Source organism: Ovis canadensis, chromosome 5 (genome assembly GCF_042477335.2).
Source record: "Ovis canadensis isolate MfBH-ARS-UI-01 breed Bighorn chromosome 5, ARS-UI_OviCan_v2, whole genome shotgun sequence".
NCBI lineage: Eukaryota > Metazoa > Chordata > Mammalia > Artiodactyla > Bovidae > Ovis > Ovis canadensis.
Genome location: NC_091249.1, coordinates 87,701,324 through 87,716,870, shown reverse-complemented (window position 1 = coordinate 87,716,870; position 15,547 = coordinate 87,701,324). Strand labels below are relative to the sequence as shown.

The 15,547-nt window shown below is 37.6% G+C and overlaps 2 protein-coding genes across 3 annotated transcripts in view; one reads left to right on the top strand and one right to left on the bottom strand.

Annotated features, from left to right (window-relative positions):
- HMMR (hyaluronan mediated motility receptor) overlaps nucleotides 1-7,970 on the bottom strand; it is a 31,702-nt gene extending 23,732 nt beyond the window's left edge. The window contains exons 1-4 of one of the 2 annotated variants that reach the window (XM_069592550.1): nucleotides 7,417-7,970; nucleotides 4,304-4,402; nucleotides 3,737-3,816; nucleotides 1,311-1,358 (exon numbers count right to left, since the gene is read on the bottom strand). In XM_069592550.1, the coding sequence (XP_069448651.1) occupies nucleotides 1,311-1,358; nucleotides 3,737-3,816; nucleotides 4,304-4,402; nucleotides 7,417-7,462 (273 nt within the window). In that variant the 5' untranslated portion in view covers nucleotides 7,463-7,970. Of the gene's footprint in view, nucleotides 1-1,310; nucleotides 1,359-3,736; nucleotides 3,820-4,303; nucleotides 4,403-7,416 lie in introns of both variants that reach the window. The other variant, XM_069592549.1, reaches the window with a different exon arrangement.
- Nucleotides 7,719-13,870, top strand: NUDCD2 (NudC domain containing 2). Its single transcript, XM_069592555.1, has 4 exons — nucleotides 7,719-8,274; nucleotides 10,178-10,226; nucleotides 10,445-10,596; nucleotides 13,652-13,870. Exons 1-4 carry the CDS (start codon nucleotides 7,867-7,869, stop codon nucleotides 13,733-13,735), a joined length of 693 nt encoding a protein of 230 aa, XP_069448656.1. The 5' UTR covers nucleotides 7,719-7,866; the 3' UTR covers nucleotides 13,736-13,870.
- Nucleotides 13,871-15,547: the final 1,677 nt, after the last annotated feature.

Here is a 15,547-nt window from a genome sequence, read left to right as displayed (position 1 = left end):
CAATGAGTCCATTCTGAAGGAGATCAGCCCTGGGTATTCTTTGGAAGGAATGATGCTAAAGCTGAAACTCCGGTACTTTGGCCACCTCATGCGAAGAGTTGACTCCTTGGAAAAGACACTGATGCTGGGAGGGATTGGGGGCAGGAGGAAAGGGGACGACAGAGGATGAGATGGCTGGATGGCATCACTGACTCTTTGGACGTGAGCCTGAGTGAACTCCGGGAGATGGTGACGGACAGGGAGGCCTGGCGTGCTGCGATTCATGGGGTTGCAAAGAGCTGGACACGACTGAGCAACTGAAGTGAACTGAACTGAAAGCCAACATTAAATTGTAATCAATGGAAAGTTTAATATGTCTACCAGAAAGAGTTGGTCAGTAGTGGAAACGTAGAAAAAAGACTGCCAGAAAAGCAAAGCTGGCAGTGACCTGCCTTGCCCTGCTTACAAAAGTAAACAGGTTTTTTATAAATAGCTAATGTGAAGCTGCTGTATAGCAGAGAGTTCAGCTCAGTGCTCTGTGATCACCTAGAGAGGTAGGATTGGAGGGAACCTCAAGAGGGAGGGGACATGTATATATATAACTGATTCACTCTGTTGTATGGAAGAAGCTAACACAACATTGTAAAGCAATTATACTCATCCATATACATACACACACATATACGTACACATTAAAAAAAAAAAAGTAAGCAGGTTTTTTAGGTTAGTTTTGCTCAAAAAAGATTTCTTCTACGGCAGAAATGCACCGTTCAGTGTGGTAGCCACTCTCCACAAGTGCCTATTGTGCAGGTGAAGTGCGACTAGGGGAACTGCATTCTTATTTAAATAGTCACGTGTGGTGAATGGCTACCGTATTGGACAGTACACACACAGTTGATCATTTTATCCTTGAGAAAGGATATACTTTAGTGCAGAGATGCATTAAGTTAGCACAACTCCATTGCAATTCAACTAACCTGCTAGGATTTCATGCTTACCAAGCAATTCTCTAGGTAGTTACTGTCTTAACACAGAGATTAGCATGTAGGAATAGTGTATGCTGTGAGGAAAGGTAAATATTTGATCCACATACAAACTAAAATACTGAGTTTTACTTATCAGTTTTTCATGACATAGATAATATTATATCCCTCCGTTAGTATGCTACATTGACAATCAAGGTCTACAATACGGTATCCAAGCCAACGATTGGTTACCCTGTAGGTACCAGTCTGGATGGTACGTATGTTTCATTATCTGACTCCTCAAACAGCAACAGAATCCTTGTCTCTTGACTCTGTGTTTTTCAGTAACTTAAATGTATTGCTCACCTCTTTTTCCAACATCTTCAAATCTTTATCATTCTTCTGAGATTCCTTCTATTTAAAAATCAAAGAACAGTGACAATCAGCTTTAAGTACCACAAATATAGCCAATTTTGATTTTTAGTTATCAGGAAAGATTAAGGGTTCCAAAAGATTAATTTCTATTTTAAACATTTCATTAAGTCTAGTAAGTATTTTGTAGGTGAATTATCTAGCCAATGAAAGAAAAGTTTCTTCAAATAAATAAAATATTTCAGGTTTGAATGTTTTCAGCCCAATAAATTAGACTTTTGCTAACAAGTTCAGTGAAAATAACAGGTCTTCTTTTCTAATGTTAAATAATACATTCTGAATATTTAATTATACTGTCTCAGAAAAAAAAATGTCTTAAAAAGAGATATCAACTTAAACCTAGATTTAAAACAAAAAATAGTACAAATGCAAAGACATGAAGAAAAACTGAAATAGTACAAACTGATTCTAATCTACTCATTGCCTTTATTCTCAGTAAGATGTGTTTTTTACATATATTTTTATATTCATCAGTCTTTGTAAGATAATGGCCCAAACCAGAATATCTATCTTTTCCATCTACAGATGGAAGAAAAGTCATAAACATCTTGAACAAAATGTATTTTATATATTTCTAACATGGCGGATGGCCTGTCACATGTTTAATTTTCCACCTGATGGCATTTTCTAGGAAGGTCAAGAAAACGAAATAGGCCTGAAGGCCTATTATGTAGGAGTTTTACACAAACTTGTATGTAATTTAGTTTTGGTTTGTGAATTCTATAATTAATTTAAAATTTCAGAACTGTTTTTCCAAGAAATTCAAGTCAAGAAATTTACATCAATTTCCAAGAAAAGGATGCTTATATCAGTGCGGCCCATAAAGATATAATGCAAGCCATGCACATATTTTCAAATTTTCTGATAGCCATATATAAAAGTAAAAGTTTTAATAACATATTTCACTTTACCCAAAATATCAAAAGTGTATTTCACCATGCCATTAATATAAAATTATTAGCAAGATATTTTATGGTACTAAGATATTTTTGGTACTAAGTCTTCAAAATTTGCTGTATATTTTATACTTATATTGTTGTTTAGGGGCTAATAGTGTCCTTAAGTAGTCTTTTGCGATTCCATGAACTGTAGTCTGCCAGGCTCCTCTGTCCGTGGGATTTCCCAGGAAAGAATACTGTAGTGGGTTGCATTTCCTTCTCCAGGGGATCTTACTGATCCAGGAATTGAACCTGTGTCTTTACCACGAAGCTAATAGGAAAGCCCAGTTCATACTTATGGTACATCTCAATTCAACTGCTAAATTTTCAAAAGAAATATCTAACTATATTTATTTATTTAAAAAATATTTACTTTATTTGGCTGTGCCAAGTCTTAGTTGTGGCACTCAGGGTCTTTAGTGGTGGCTAATTTTATTATTATTTAATTTTAATTAATTGTGTAGTTAGAAACTGATACTTGATTCTGTTGATATTTCTAATAACTATATTTAGACTTCACAAAACATAGAGATGAAAAAGTAGATCCACATATCCAAGTTATTCCAAAAACATGTAAGAAGTACAACATTTGAATTGAGTATCAGTTTTTAATGACACATTAATTAAAATTAAATAATGCTAAAAATCTAATTTTTCATTTCCAAGTGCTGAGTAGCTACATGTGGTTTACCACTTTCATACTGGACAACCACAGTTTTGTTTTTGTTTTTTCTTTTTTATAGAATAAGAGATTTAGGTAATTGCCAAATGAATGAACAAGAATAAGCTTAACTTATAGCTTTGGTTTTCTAACCAAAGAGCTTGGGAAGTCTTTCCCAACTCTGAATCTTTTTCACATTAAAATACCAAGTTGTACAACTCCTTAAGAAAGTACAGCTTGCTTTATGAACTAACGGAAACAGTAACAGTACACCCCGGCACAAGTCCTAACAGAAAGATATTAAGGATTTAATCTCCCACTCCGTGGCAGTTTCTGAGTGGCAAATCCCTTGTAGACATTAGAATGGTTTTTTCTTTTCCTTCATCAATGTTTACCCTCCCCTTACTTTGTAAAGTCAAATGATGACAACTCAAAAAATCAAAGCATTACATAATTTTTAAGGGCTCACTAGGTATTATAAAGCTTATCCATCTATAGAAATGACTGAGAAGTGGAGACCACTTTGTAATTCTGAACTAAGGGTACATTTAAACACAATATATTTATTAATGACATAGGCTGATAAGTAAAACTTTCTAGAGTTCCAATGATAATGTTTTACTCATTTACGGATTTATTGATTACCTTAATTTATAAACTGAACTCATTCTAGTCAAATATAATACCTTTCAGAAATGTTTTTATGATACAGTTGATGAGCCAGCTAGAAATGAACCAGCTAGAATATAAGGGCATCTCACCTTTAATCCTGAAGTCTTGACTTTTCTTGCTGAAACAGGCAAGGTAGTATCTTTGTCAACGTTAAGATTTTGTTGTGATTCTGCTATAAAATGAATTGTACAGATCATGTTTGGTGCTTACATGTTTGAAGCACAGACAAAATACCAATTCCCAAATTCCTTATAGAAACTATTAGTGAAGCAATATAAAATTATTCTTTTCTTGATTGTACATTTTCAAGTAATTAGTTGCACAAATGACACATTTCTTTACACATTTTAACATTTTCTTGATTTTCCTAATATTCCCTCTAATATTCTCTGAGAAGATTAACGTAATTATCAAAAGGAAAACTGCATGTCTATGTGAGTGTCTTGCTTAATTTTTCTGGTTATATGACAGTGTAGTGATGAAAGTGTTATTCAGAAGTCGACCCTTTTGTAAATCTATCAATTAATAACATTTAAATATAGTTGTAGTGTCACATTTTTAGAAATGTTATAGCATCTTTAAATTTAAATAATGTTATCCGTAACTTCAAAATTTACAAGATCATATAACCATTATTCTATTTTGGGATCCATTACCTTTTTGCTTTTTAAACCTTTGTGACTTCTGAAAGGATACCGGTCCTTTCAATACTTCTGAAGTTTTAACATCATAAGCACCTGGGGATGGTGCACATCCTAGAAGAAAAATAAAACATTAAAATCTTATCTAATGTGACTTACATGTTAACATGTTTTATATACATCATATAAAATCATTTATATGTGGAATCTAAAAATTAATACAGAATGAATCCATATGCAAAGCAGAAACAGATTCACAGACACAAAAACAAACTTACGGTTACAAAAGGGCAGGAGGGAGAGGGATAAATTATAAGCATGGGATTAATACATACAAACTACTAGACATAAAACAGATAAACAACAAGAATTTACTGTACAGTACAGGGAATTATATTCACTAACTTATAATAACCTATAATAAAAAATAATCCAGAAAAATATAATTGAGTCACTTTTCTGTACACGTAAAACACAATATTGTAAATCAACTATATTTCAATGAAAAAATGTAACAGTAAAGTGAGTAACATAAATGTAAAAATACCATTAATCAATTTCTTTTCTAATTAAAAAAATGACATAAAGTAACTTACTCACAAAACAGAAACAAATTTCAAAAACAAACATGTACCAAAGGGGAAATGTGGACAGGAGGGATAAATTAGAAGCTTGGGATTAACATACACATACTGCTATATATAAAACAGATCTCCAACAAAGACCTATTATATAGCACAGGAAACTCTACTCAATATTCTGTAATACTCTATATAGGAAAAGAATCTGAACGCCTATGAATATATGTTTAATTGAATCACTATGCTGTTCACCTGAAACTAACACAACATTGTAAATCAATTATTCTCTAATACATTTTTTTAAATGCTTCGTTTTCAAATGTAAAATTAGTACATTTGATATTATAAAGTAGGCCTCTCTGTGAAGAACAGTATCATTATCTTCCCAATGATCTTTATTTCAGTTGGGTCAAAGGAACACAGACAACTTAGCAAAACAACAAAGACAGTCTTGGGATGGACATGTCCAGTCTTGAGATGAACATGTCAGAACAAGCAACACAGCTGTTAGTAAGAATTGAATTAAGAAATAGAATATCTGGAATCAAATCTACTCAAAAAGAGTCACTGAGATTTTAGAAATGATGCTACTAAGAATGTCTAGCCCTGAAGATTTAGCTTGGAATAAAAATTTAGTGATGATCCATCTGTGTCTAATATCAGTACATTAGGAAATCTATAAAGCCATGTTATGCAAAGCACAAACTACACAGACTGTACTTCTATGTTCCAGCAATGTATAACCTCATGTAACTAGAGTCTCAAATCAAAGGTATTTCCACGTACTTATGCAAAGATGATTTGAGATCTGGCTCTTAATTACTTTAGATCTCAGTCTGGATGTCACCTCTTCCATTTTCTCCAAATGCCTACATCAAGCTAGAATCTCCATTCCACAGCAGCTTGCGTGCACTGTTCCTATTGCAGAACTTCCTGCAGGTTTGTTATGGCCTATACTAATGTACTCATCCAACTCCCACCTTAGACAAAACTGCCTGAAGTTAGGGACAGTCTCAGTCACGTCCCTACCCTCAGTTATTTAGCTCAGGGTAGAGTTTGGTAGTGTGGCAGAGAAAACAGAAAGTCACTGGGGATGTAGGATTGGGAACAGAGTTTTGTATAGTAATCAGTTAGATTAGGGTTCAAATCTAGATTTGTCTGCCAATCAATAGATAACAGTATGGGCCAGGTACTTTGTAGCCATAGGGAGATGATCATGGATAAGAACATTATACTCTCTCCTTTTCCAATCTAACTTTAAGACCCTTAGAAAGTTATTTCTATTTGAGGCTGTTCTTCATTCATGAAATAGGGCTAAAAAAATACTATCTACCTCGTACTTTGGTTGTTTGGATTACCGGAGTAACATAAAAATCACTGCAGTGCCTCATACACACACTAAGCATCAAATAAATGGTCACTTATTATTAATAAAGCTGTGAGCCTAAAGCTTTATGTAACTGTCAAAACCAGTTCAATATATTATAAAGCAAACAAATCTCCTAAAAGGACACAATGACAGAACTCAGAGTAGTTCTTTGAATGTCTGAGAAATTATATGGTCCTTAAGTCTTTAGTTAAAAAATAAGCTTGTGTTGATCCAATTCTTCACTGGCCTTCCTTTGTGAGCAGGGTGATGCTCATTTCCCTTTGTATTTGACAGAAATTAAGATGTAATGAGAGACTTAAAAAGTGTACATTATAATGGATAAATCATGAGCTGTGATGTTAAGTTCTGTCACTTGCAGGCTGCTCAGTAGTTACAACCCCCCTTAGTTTTCTCATCTGTAAAATGAGAACAATTGTATGTGCCTCCCCTGGCTGTTGGAAAGAAGAAACCAGACCTAATAGGGAAGACCTTAGCACAGTCCCTGAATGCAGTTAGCATCCACTAACTGTGCTCAGGAACACAGGATGGATTCATATTCATGCAGGCCTGGTTTCAGGCCCCTGTTCTGCCAGTTCGGTTGTATAACAGTGAGCAAATATAAGTCTCCATTCTTTTATGGATAAAATAATAAATATTACGGATTTGGGGGAATTTCTCCCTTTACTTCATCTATAGTGTTTTCAATAAGTGCTACTGCCATAATTTTATACCTATAAACTGCCTTTACCAATCTTTCTTCTTTTACGCCTGAATGGGACATTCAAAAGAAATTCCAAGTCCACACCAAAAGCAATAGTAAAATACATGTATGTGTATATACACACACATGTACAAGTGAGGACTCCGGACTTGATCAACAGCTACCAATGCTTCCTAATTCCTATTCCCTTTCCTTGGCTTTAGCTTCTCCACAGCGCTAATTGTATATTGGCTGCATTCTCCAACTGAATTAAACTCCAAGGAACAGAGACTGCTTCGCTCACTGTTATATCCTTAACGTCAGTAGTAAAAGCTTAGCATGTGTTTCAGGAAAATGGATCAATTTAACGAGCCCCATCCCAGCCGTAAAAATAGATTTGCCTCTGATGAAGGGAACCCAAGAAGGACAAGGGGCGTGAGAGCATATCCTGTCCCCCAGCACCTTTCCCCGTACGCACCAGAAGGGTCATTGAATCGTTTCAGGGGCGCCTTAGGGAAGGACATGCTGACGACCAGCTCCGCAAAACCGAAGGTCTCTACTGGTCTGCGGCTACTATCCTGCGGGTAGGTTAGGCCTGTTGGCTTCAAATTCAAATCGCCCCGCTTAACCCCCGCCCACCGACGTCAGCCAATCGGAACGCCAAAGATCAAAGAGCTTGCATCCTCGGCTCTCGCTGCGTTCAATTACATGACCTGTTTAGGCCACCATCCAATAGGATGCTAGTACTGTCTCCTCTCGCTCACTGGCCCAATCAGTCCTGGCGTTACTCAATTGTAACTACGCATTAGCCGCGTTTGCGCAAGCGCAGTTTACACCAGCGAGTTTCCCGTCGCTTTTGACGTCATATTGGTGGCAGTGTAATGAATTCTAACTTCTCTGGGTCCACCCCTCTTCCATCGTTCCTTGGATGCGAACTTTTCTGGATTTCAGTTCCTTAAACCTGGGTCCTGCCAGTCTCGTCAATGGCCAACTGAAAGGGAAACGCGCACACAAGCGGAGACCGCAGGTTACATTTCTGCGCATGTTCAGTGACCCGAGCAGAGACAGCCGGGGTGTGGCCCAAGGCGGGGATTCGGGCGTGAACTCTGCTTGCTCGCTGCCACCGCTTCTGGGAGGCGACTGGAGTATGTCAGCCCCGTTTGAGGAGCGCAGTGGGGTGGTTCCGTGCGGAACGCCGTGGGGCCAGTGGTACCAGACCTTGGAGGAGGTGTTCATTGAAGTTCAGGTGCCACCAGGCACTCGCGCCCAGGATATCCAGTGCGGCCTGCAGAGCCGGCATGTGGCGCTGGCCGTGGGTGGCCGCGAGATCCTCAAGGTAGCGGCTAGGTCGGGGCTTGTGCTAAGTTTCTTCCCGGCCTCCCCAAATTCCCGAGTCCTCAAGTTCATGGTTTCCTTGGAAAGATTGCTGGAAGGCCGTTCGGCCTCTCTGCCTGGCCGAGGGATGAATAAGATTGCCCTGATTTGGGCCTGGTCAGAGCCCCTGACCTCAGGGCCGTTCGGTGTTTGAGATTGGAATGAGTAGCCCATTTACCTTGTTTTGTTTGTAAGCCAAATGAAACTTCTCTCCGGGTCTTCACTGAGAACTGCCTAACTAGATCGTTGAAGGAAAACAAATATTTTTGACATCTGTACCTCCAGGCACTGATCTTGGTGCTGGGACGACCGTGGTGAACGAGCCAGATACTGTTCCCTTACGCAGGGAGGCATAATTAAATTAATAAATGTATAGGAGGTTATAGGAAATGAAAAACAAAAATAAAGATGTTGGGTTGAGGATTCGGAGGTGATGTCCGTTGATTTATTTTCTCATCTAAAATTGGAAAAATTCTGTAAGTTTGTAGAGTGTTTAAGCAGGTGGTCAAGAAGTTGTGAAGAAAGTAATGGATATCCCCCTTTTATTCTTATCAGTACCCTTTGGGTCTGGGACCCATTTCTTCCTTGTTAAAATGTATAGTTAATTCAATTAACTTGAAGTTAGATTTCTTCTTCAGATTAGAAGCCCAAGATATTTGATGGCAATGTTGTGTAATGGTGAAGGGAGACTGCTTGAGAGTGTAAGTGGCTTGGCCGTTTTCCTAGTTGTAACCTTGGGCGAGAGATTATTCATTGTCTAAGCCTTCATCCCCAAAGTGGGATAATTATAGTACCTTTCTCATAGGATTGTTTTAAACGTAGCATGGTATCTATGAATGAAGAGCTTGGAGTAGGTAATAACTGATATGTAATAAGCTTGCACTACATGTTTTTATTATTATCTTAATATGAAAGTGTTTTGAGTGTCTCAGAAAAGGAAGATATATGTGAAAGACACTGATTGATGTCAGCTTGGCCCTTGATGACCTTTCTGAATAGTTGTGCTATTCATAATTTACTGAATGGTGATTTCAAATTACATCTCAAATTTTCTTTAGTAATTGCAGTAACCTAGGGATTTGGCAATAACTCCGCCTCTAGGATTTTAGGTACATTTATATTCAGTACATTTATATTAAGTAGTATTCACACCCCCTCCCACCCCCTGTATTGACATATGAAAAGACGGTTTTCTTTTTTTAATGTGACATGTTACATTCCCTAAAGCTAAAATTTGGTAAGTAGCAACAAATCAAATTGGCTTTGAGCAGGTGCAATCTATTTTAAACTTACGTTTTAGTTAGTTCTTTCTTAAAACAAGAGTTTCTGAAAAGTCAGTCACAACTCATCTGACATCATACGTATATACGGATGTGTGTGCTTTAATTTTTTTTTTCTTTTAGTGCTAAACTGCCTTACAAAGAGATTGAACCAGTTTTTTTTTTTTGTTTATATTAAGATATCGTTTTTCCTTAATATCTGTAGGAGAGCTCTTTTTGTAGTTTATTATAATTAGTAAAGTTACCACACTTCAGATGAAACATCACATTTGACCAATCAGTAGTATTTTTTCATCTTCTAAAAATTAAGGAGCCCTGATCTTTTTGTAGAGCGCTCTGTGTTCTTTATTGTAGTATATACTCCCATTGTGTAAACTAGGTTCTGTTTGACTCTCGAGGCAGGAACTTAGTGTTGGCCACCTATCAATATGTTGAAATTGTAGAAAATTTGTTCTCCCTACTCTAAACAAATTAAGTAGTTATATGTAGATTAGGTAGGAAATAAGGGAAGTCTTAAATCATGAAAACTTTATGAAAATTAATGAAATTTCTTTATTTTTAGTACCTCATATGTTTATTTTTCAGGGCAAACTCTTTGACTCTACAATAGCTGATGAGGGAACATGGACTCTGGGTAAGGTTAATCTATTACATTTCTTAGAATTTCTTTAAAAGTTAATTTCGTCTTGGAAATTAGTATGTTTCCTCCTGCTGTAGATTTGCAACTTTGTAAGCTATAGTAAAAGGAATGTATTGAAAACAATTGTATGTCAACATTTCCTAATTAGGTTTCTGAAAGTATAAATTAATGATGAACTTTGATTTCTTTGTGATTTTTGTTTGTTTGTTTAGAGGATAGAAAAATGGTCCGTATTGTTCTTACAAAGACGAAGAGAGATGCAGCAAATTGTTGGACTTCTCTTCTAGAATCTGATTATGCAGCTGATCCTTGGGTGCAAGACCAAATGCAGAGAAAACTTACATTAGAGAGATTCCAGAAAGAAGTAAGTCAGATCAACTGATGAATATGTGTAGTTAAACATCTTAAACTCATAGAATAATTATTCCTTGAAATCAAAACTCAAACGTCATTTTAAAAAATTACTAACATTCTTCAGAGAAATTTTTTCAGTTTAATGGTTAGAAAACTGACTGGCCTTTCAATATAGGGATTTAACCCTCACCACCCCACCCCTGCTGCCCCAGAGGAATTTATCTGTACCACTGTGATATCTAAGTTTAAATTTATTTAGTTTGCATCAGTGTAGTTCATGAATAAACTGATAAAAATTCTGTCAGTACATACGTCGTGTAAAAAAGTGAAAGGCCCTTTAGTATCTCCCATTCTGTATCTCTGACTCATTCTCATCTCAATACATTGAATGTATTGTTTTGTTTTTTTTTAATATAAGTGGAGGATCACACAGTATGTATCATCATGTTGCTTTTTCATTTAATAATATGTCTTAGGTCTCTTTCCCTACTAGTACATGTGGATAAAATTCATTCCTTTTAATTGCTTTAGAGTGTTTTAGTTTGAGTGTATTGTTTTTGCTTAGCTGTTCCTCTTCAATGAGATTTAGATTTCTCTGTGTCTATTTCAAACAAAGTTTGTGCTTTCATCTCTGAAAATACTCAAATTTTCTTTTAAGATAGCTATCTAGGAGAATTATTGGATCAAGGCACTGTTAAAGTTTTGGTAGATAATTTCTATATAAATGATGATGATTCCCAAATGTATGTCTCTTGCCTAGACTTTTTACTGAATGTTGAAACTGCGTATCCAGCTGTTTACTTAATATCTTGGCTGTTTAACAGACATATCCAACTCAACATATCCAAGTGAACTTCCTAATTTCCCTCACACATTTGTTGTATCTCTGGCCTTCTCGTCTCACCTGATAGAAGCTGGTTGTTCAGATGGAAAAACACTGGGGAATCATCCTCCACTCTTCTCTTTGTGCCACACCCTGCTTGTCAGGAACCTTACTGTCATGGCCTTCTAGGTCTGTTTAGAATTTGACTGCACGTCACCACCATTCTGCCACCACTCTCACCTGGACCACCTCTAAAGTCTTGCTTAGGTTAGTCTAATGACCTTCCCCCAACCCCGTTTTTTTTAGCTTGAGCTGGGTCTTCATTGCTGCACAGCCGCGTTCTTTGGTTTCAGAAAGCAGGGGCTATTCTCTGGTTGCAGTGCACTGGCCTCTCATTGCGGTGGCTGCTCTTGTTGCAGAGCACAGGCTCTAGATGCGCACGGTTCAGTTGTTGCAGCTCAGGAGCTCATTAGCTGTGACTTGCAGGCCATAGAGTGTGTGGGCTTCAGTAGCTGTGGCCCATGGCCTCAGTAGTTGCGGCTTCCTGGCTCTAGAGCATGGGCTCAACTGCTCCTTGGCATGTGGAATCTTCTTGGACCAGGGATTGAACTCGTGAACCCTGCATTGGCAGGCAGATTTTTGTCGGTGCCACCAGGAAAGTGCTTCTTAATGACCTTTTAATTGTTCTCGTTACTTCTACCCTTGCCAAGCTGCAGTCTTGTGAAAATAGCAGCTAGAGCAGTCCTTTTAAAATGTCAATCAGACAATATTACTTCTCAGAACTCTTTCATTCAAGTAAAAGACAAAAGTCTTCTACAAGGCCCAGACTGATCTGGCCCAGACTGATCTGGTCCTCCCTGACGTCTCTGATCTCCTGTCCTGCTGCTGCCCCCTCATTCTGCTCTAGCCATGCTGGCATTTTTGCCTTTTATTAGACATGCCTGACCATTCGTTCTCTGTCCTTTTGACTGCAGTGCTCTTCTCCCAAAGTTGACCTGACTTGCTCACTGTTTTCCAGCAATTTCTCAATGAAGCATATTTTGATGATCCTATTTAAATATTCTAATTTCCTCATTTTCCTTACTTTACCCTACATCTTTTTTCTTTTCTATAACACTTACCGACTTTTAATACACTGCATCTTGGGGCTGACAAACTGTAGCCAGGAGTCAAATCCAGCCCCCTGCCTGCTTTTGAAGGAAACGTTTTACTGGAACACAGCTATGCTCATTTGTTTGTATATTGTCTTTATATAGCAGCAGCAGAATTAAGTCTCAGCCATGCCCAAGACTACATGGCCTTCAATGCCTAAAGTATTGATATTTACTACTTGGCTCTTTACAAAAAAGTGTGCTGGCCCCTGCACCAGGTAGCTTAGGGTTTATTATTTGCCCTCCTGTTAGAATATCCACCAGAACAGGGATCTTTGTCTATTTCGTTCACTCTTAAATTCTGTATGCCTTTCATGGTGTCTTCTAAACAGTAGCAACTTAATATATGTTTGTTGAATAAATGGAATGCCCCTAAAATGACTGAAGCCAGAGGTAGTATTTACTCTATAAGACTGTTATGATAATTGAATATTTTAGTGTATATATACCTCTTAGACGGAGAAGGCAATGGCACCCCACTCCAGTACTCTTGCCTGGAAAATCCCATGGATGGAGGAGCCTGGTAGGCTGTAGTCCATGGGGTCGCTGAGGGTCGGACACGACTGAGCGACTGCACTTTCACTTTTCAGTTTCATGCATTGGAGAAGGAAATGGCAACCCACTCCACTGTTCTTGACTGGAGAATCCCAGGGATGGGGGAGCCTGGTGAGCTGCCGTCTACGGGGTCGCACAGAGTCGGACACGACTGAAGCGACTTAGCAGCAGCAGCAGCAGCATACCTCTTAGAACCCTGCCTGGCCTATAATAAAGCTCTCAAAAAATGCTAATTATTAAAATCTGTTTACACACTGAGGGTAAAGAATATGTTTGCCCATACACTTGTGAACATTATAATATGCATACTAATCTTCTAAATATTTGTAATTATGAAAATGGAAAAAAATCTCATAGTTGTAGGTTCTATTTTGGCAATTACAGTGAAATTGGATATCTTTTCATGTTTATTGGCCATTTATTAATATATCTCCTTTTTGGTCAGTTTCCAGTTTATGTCTTTTTACCGTTTTCTTTTTGGCTTATTTATATTTTTCCTTTTAATTTTATCTGAATTTTTTTTCCATGTCTTATAGAATCCTGGTTTTGACTTCAGTGGAGCAGAAATCTCAGGAAACTACACTAAGGGTGGACCAGATTTCTCGAATCTTGAGAAATAACTGACTTTCTTGCTGCATTTTGTGGATCCTAGCAGATGCTGCCAACTTAATCAGAGGAACAGATTATGTGGTAGAAGAAAAATGTGGAGACCTAGTTAACAAATTGCAAAATACATTTAAATATGGTTCTAAAAATTGCATTCAAATATGATTTACATAGGAAACATCTTAAATACTGTGGGAACTATTCTATTGATACATGGTAACTTTTCTTTTGGACTTGTTTTTGCTCAGCATGATGTTTTATATGCTGCACTTTACTAATTTCATATTTAGCCTGTATTTTTAATACAAAAAGTTTTAGAGTATAGATCATGTAAAATGACAGGGTGCCTTCAGGGAAAATTAAGTTTTTCTTTCAATAACTGTGATGTAGGAATAACGTTCAATAAATTTTTCTAAATAGGAATTGTGTACCCCTTTGTCTAAGTGTACCAGTTCACACGAGGAAATTGTATTACTGAAGAAAATTTTCAGAAAGGAAAAAATAAGTCATGAATATATTCTGAGTAAGTTAATTTTAAGAGTTACTGACAGTTTTTGAATTAGTATATTATTCTTTGAGAGATACCTTTATGTCAAGAAATTGAAAAGTAGCTAAAAATGTATCAACAAGAATAGACTAATGCAAAAGAGAAGCACTGAAGCAAATTTGGTTATTGGTGAATCCTTCGTTAGGGACAAGAAACACAGTCAATGAGTATAACTCAGTGATATCTTGTTGATCTTCATTGATCCACGCATATAGGTAAGAATTGTCTTGAAATTTTCTTTGATCCTTTTTATGTCCTTTCTAACTTTAAATATTTTGAATAGTCTTGAATGTATAGAGAAGTTACAAGTAAAGCACACAGAATTGTTTTCTTCCTGATTCTTCAGGTTTCTGTGTAAGTTGATAACATGATGCCCCATCACCTGTGAGTACTTTAGTGTGTATTTCCTTCAAAGGACATGCTCCTACATAGCTTCAAATACAACCATTAAAATCAGGAAATTAGCACTGACACAGTTCAGTTCAGTCGCTCAGTCGTGTCAGACTCTTTGCGACCCCATGAATCGCAGCACGCCAGGCCTCCCTGTCCATCACCATCTCCCAGAGTTCACTCAGACTCATGTCCATCGAGTCCGTGATGCCACCTAGCCATCTCATCCTCGGTCGTCCCCTTCTCCTACTGCTCCCAATCCCTCGCAGCATCAGAGTCTTTTCCAAGGAGTCAATCTTCGCATGAGGTGGCCAAAGTACTGGAGTTTCAGCTTTAGCATCATTCCTTCCAAAGAAATCCCAGGGCTGATCTCCTTGCAGTCCAAGGGACTCTCAAGAGTCTTCTCCAACACCACAGTTCAAAAGCATCAATTCTTTGGCACTCAGCCTTCTTCACAGTCCAACTCTCACATGCATACATGACCACAGGAAAAACCATAGCCTTGACTAGATGGACCTTAGTCGGCAAAGTAATGTCCCTGCTTTTGAATATGCTGTCTAGGTTGGTCATAACTTTTCTTCCAAGGAGTAAGCGTCTTTTAATTTCATGGCTGCAGTCACCATCTGCGGTGATTTTGGAGCCCCCAAAAATAAAGTCTGACGCTGTTTCCACTGTTTCCCTGTCTATTTCCCATGAAGTGATGGGACTGGATGCCATGATCTTCGTTTACTGAATGTTGAGCTTGAAGCCAACTTTTTCACTCTCCTCTTTCACTTTCATCAAGAGGCTTTTTAGCTTCTCTTCACTTTCTGCCATAAGGGTGGTGTCATCTGCATATCTGAGGTTATTGATATTTCTCTGAGCAATCTTGATTTGAGCTTGTGTTTCT

Coding starts and splice junctions, on each gene's coding strand:
- NUDCD2 (XM_069592555.1), top strand. CDS start 7,867: ATGCGAACTTTTCTGGATTTCAGTTCCTTAAACCTGGGTCCTGCCAGT. Junction 8,275..10,177: donor GTGGCCGCGAGATCCTCAAG/GTAGCGGCTAGG, acceptor TTTATTTTTCAG/GGCAAACTCTTTGACTCTAC. Junction 10,597..13,651: donor TAGAGAGATTCCAGAAAGAA/GTAAGTCAGATC, acceptor CATGTCTTATAG/AATCCTGGTTTTGACTTCAG.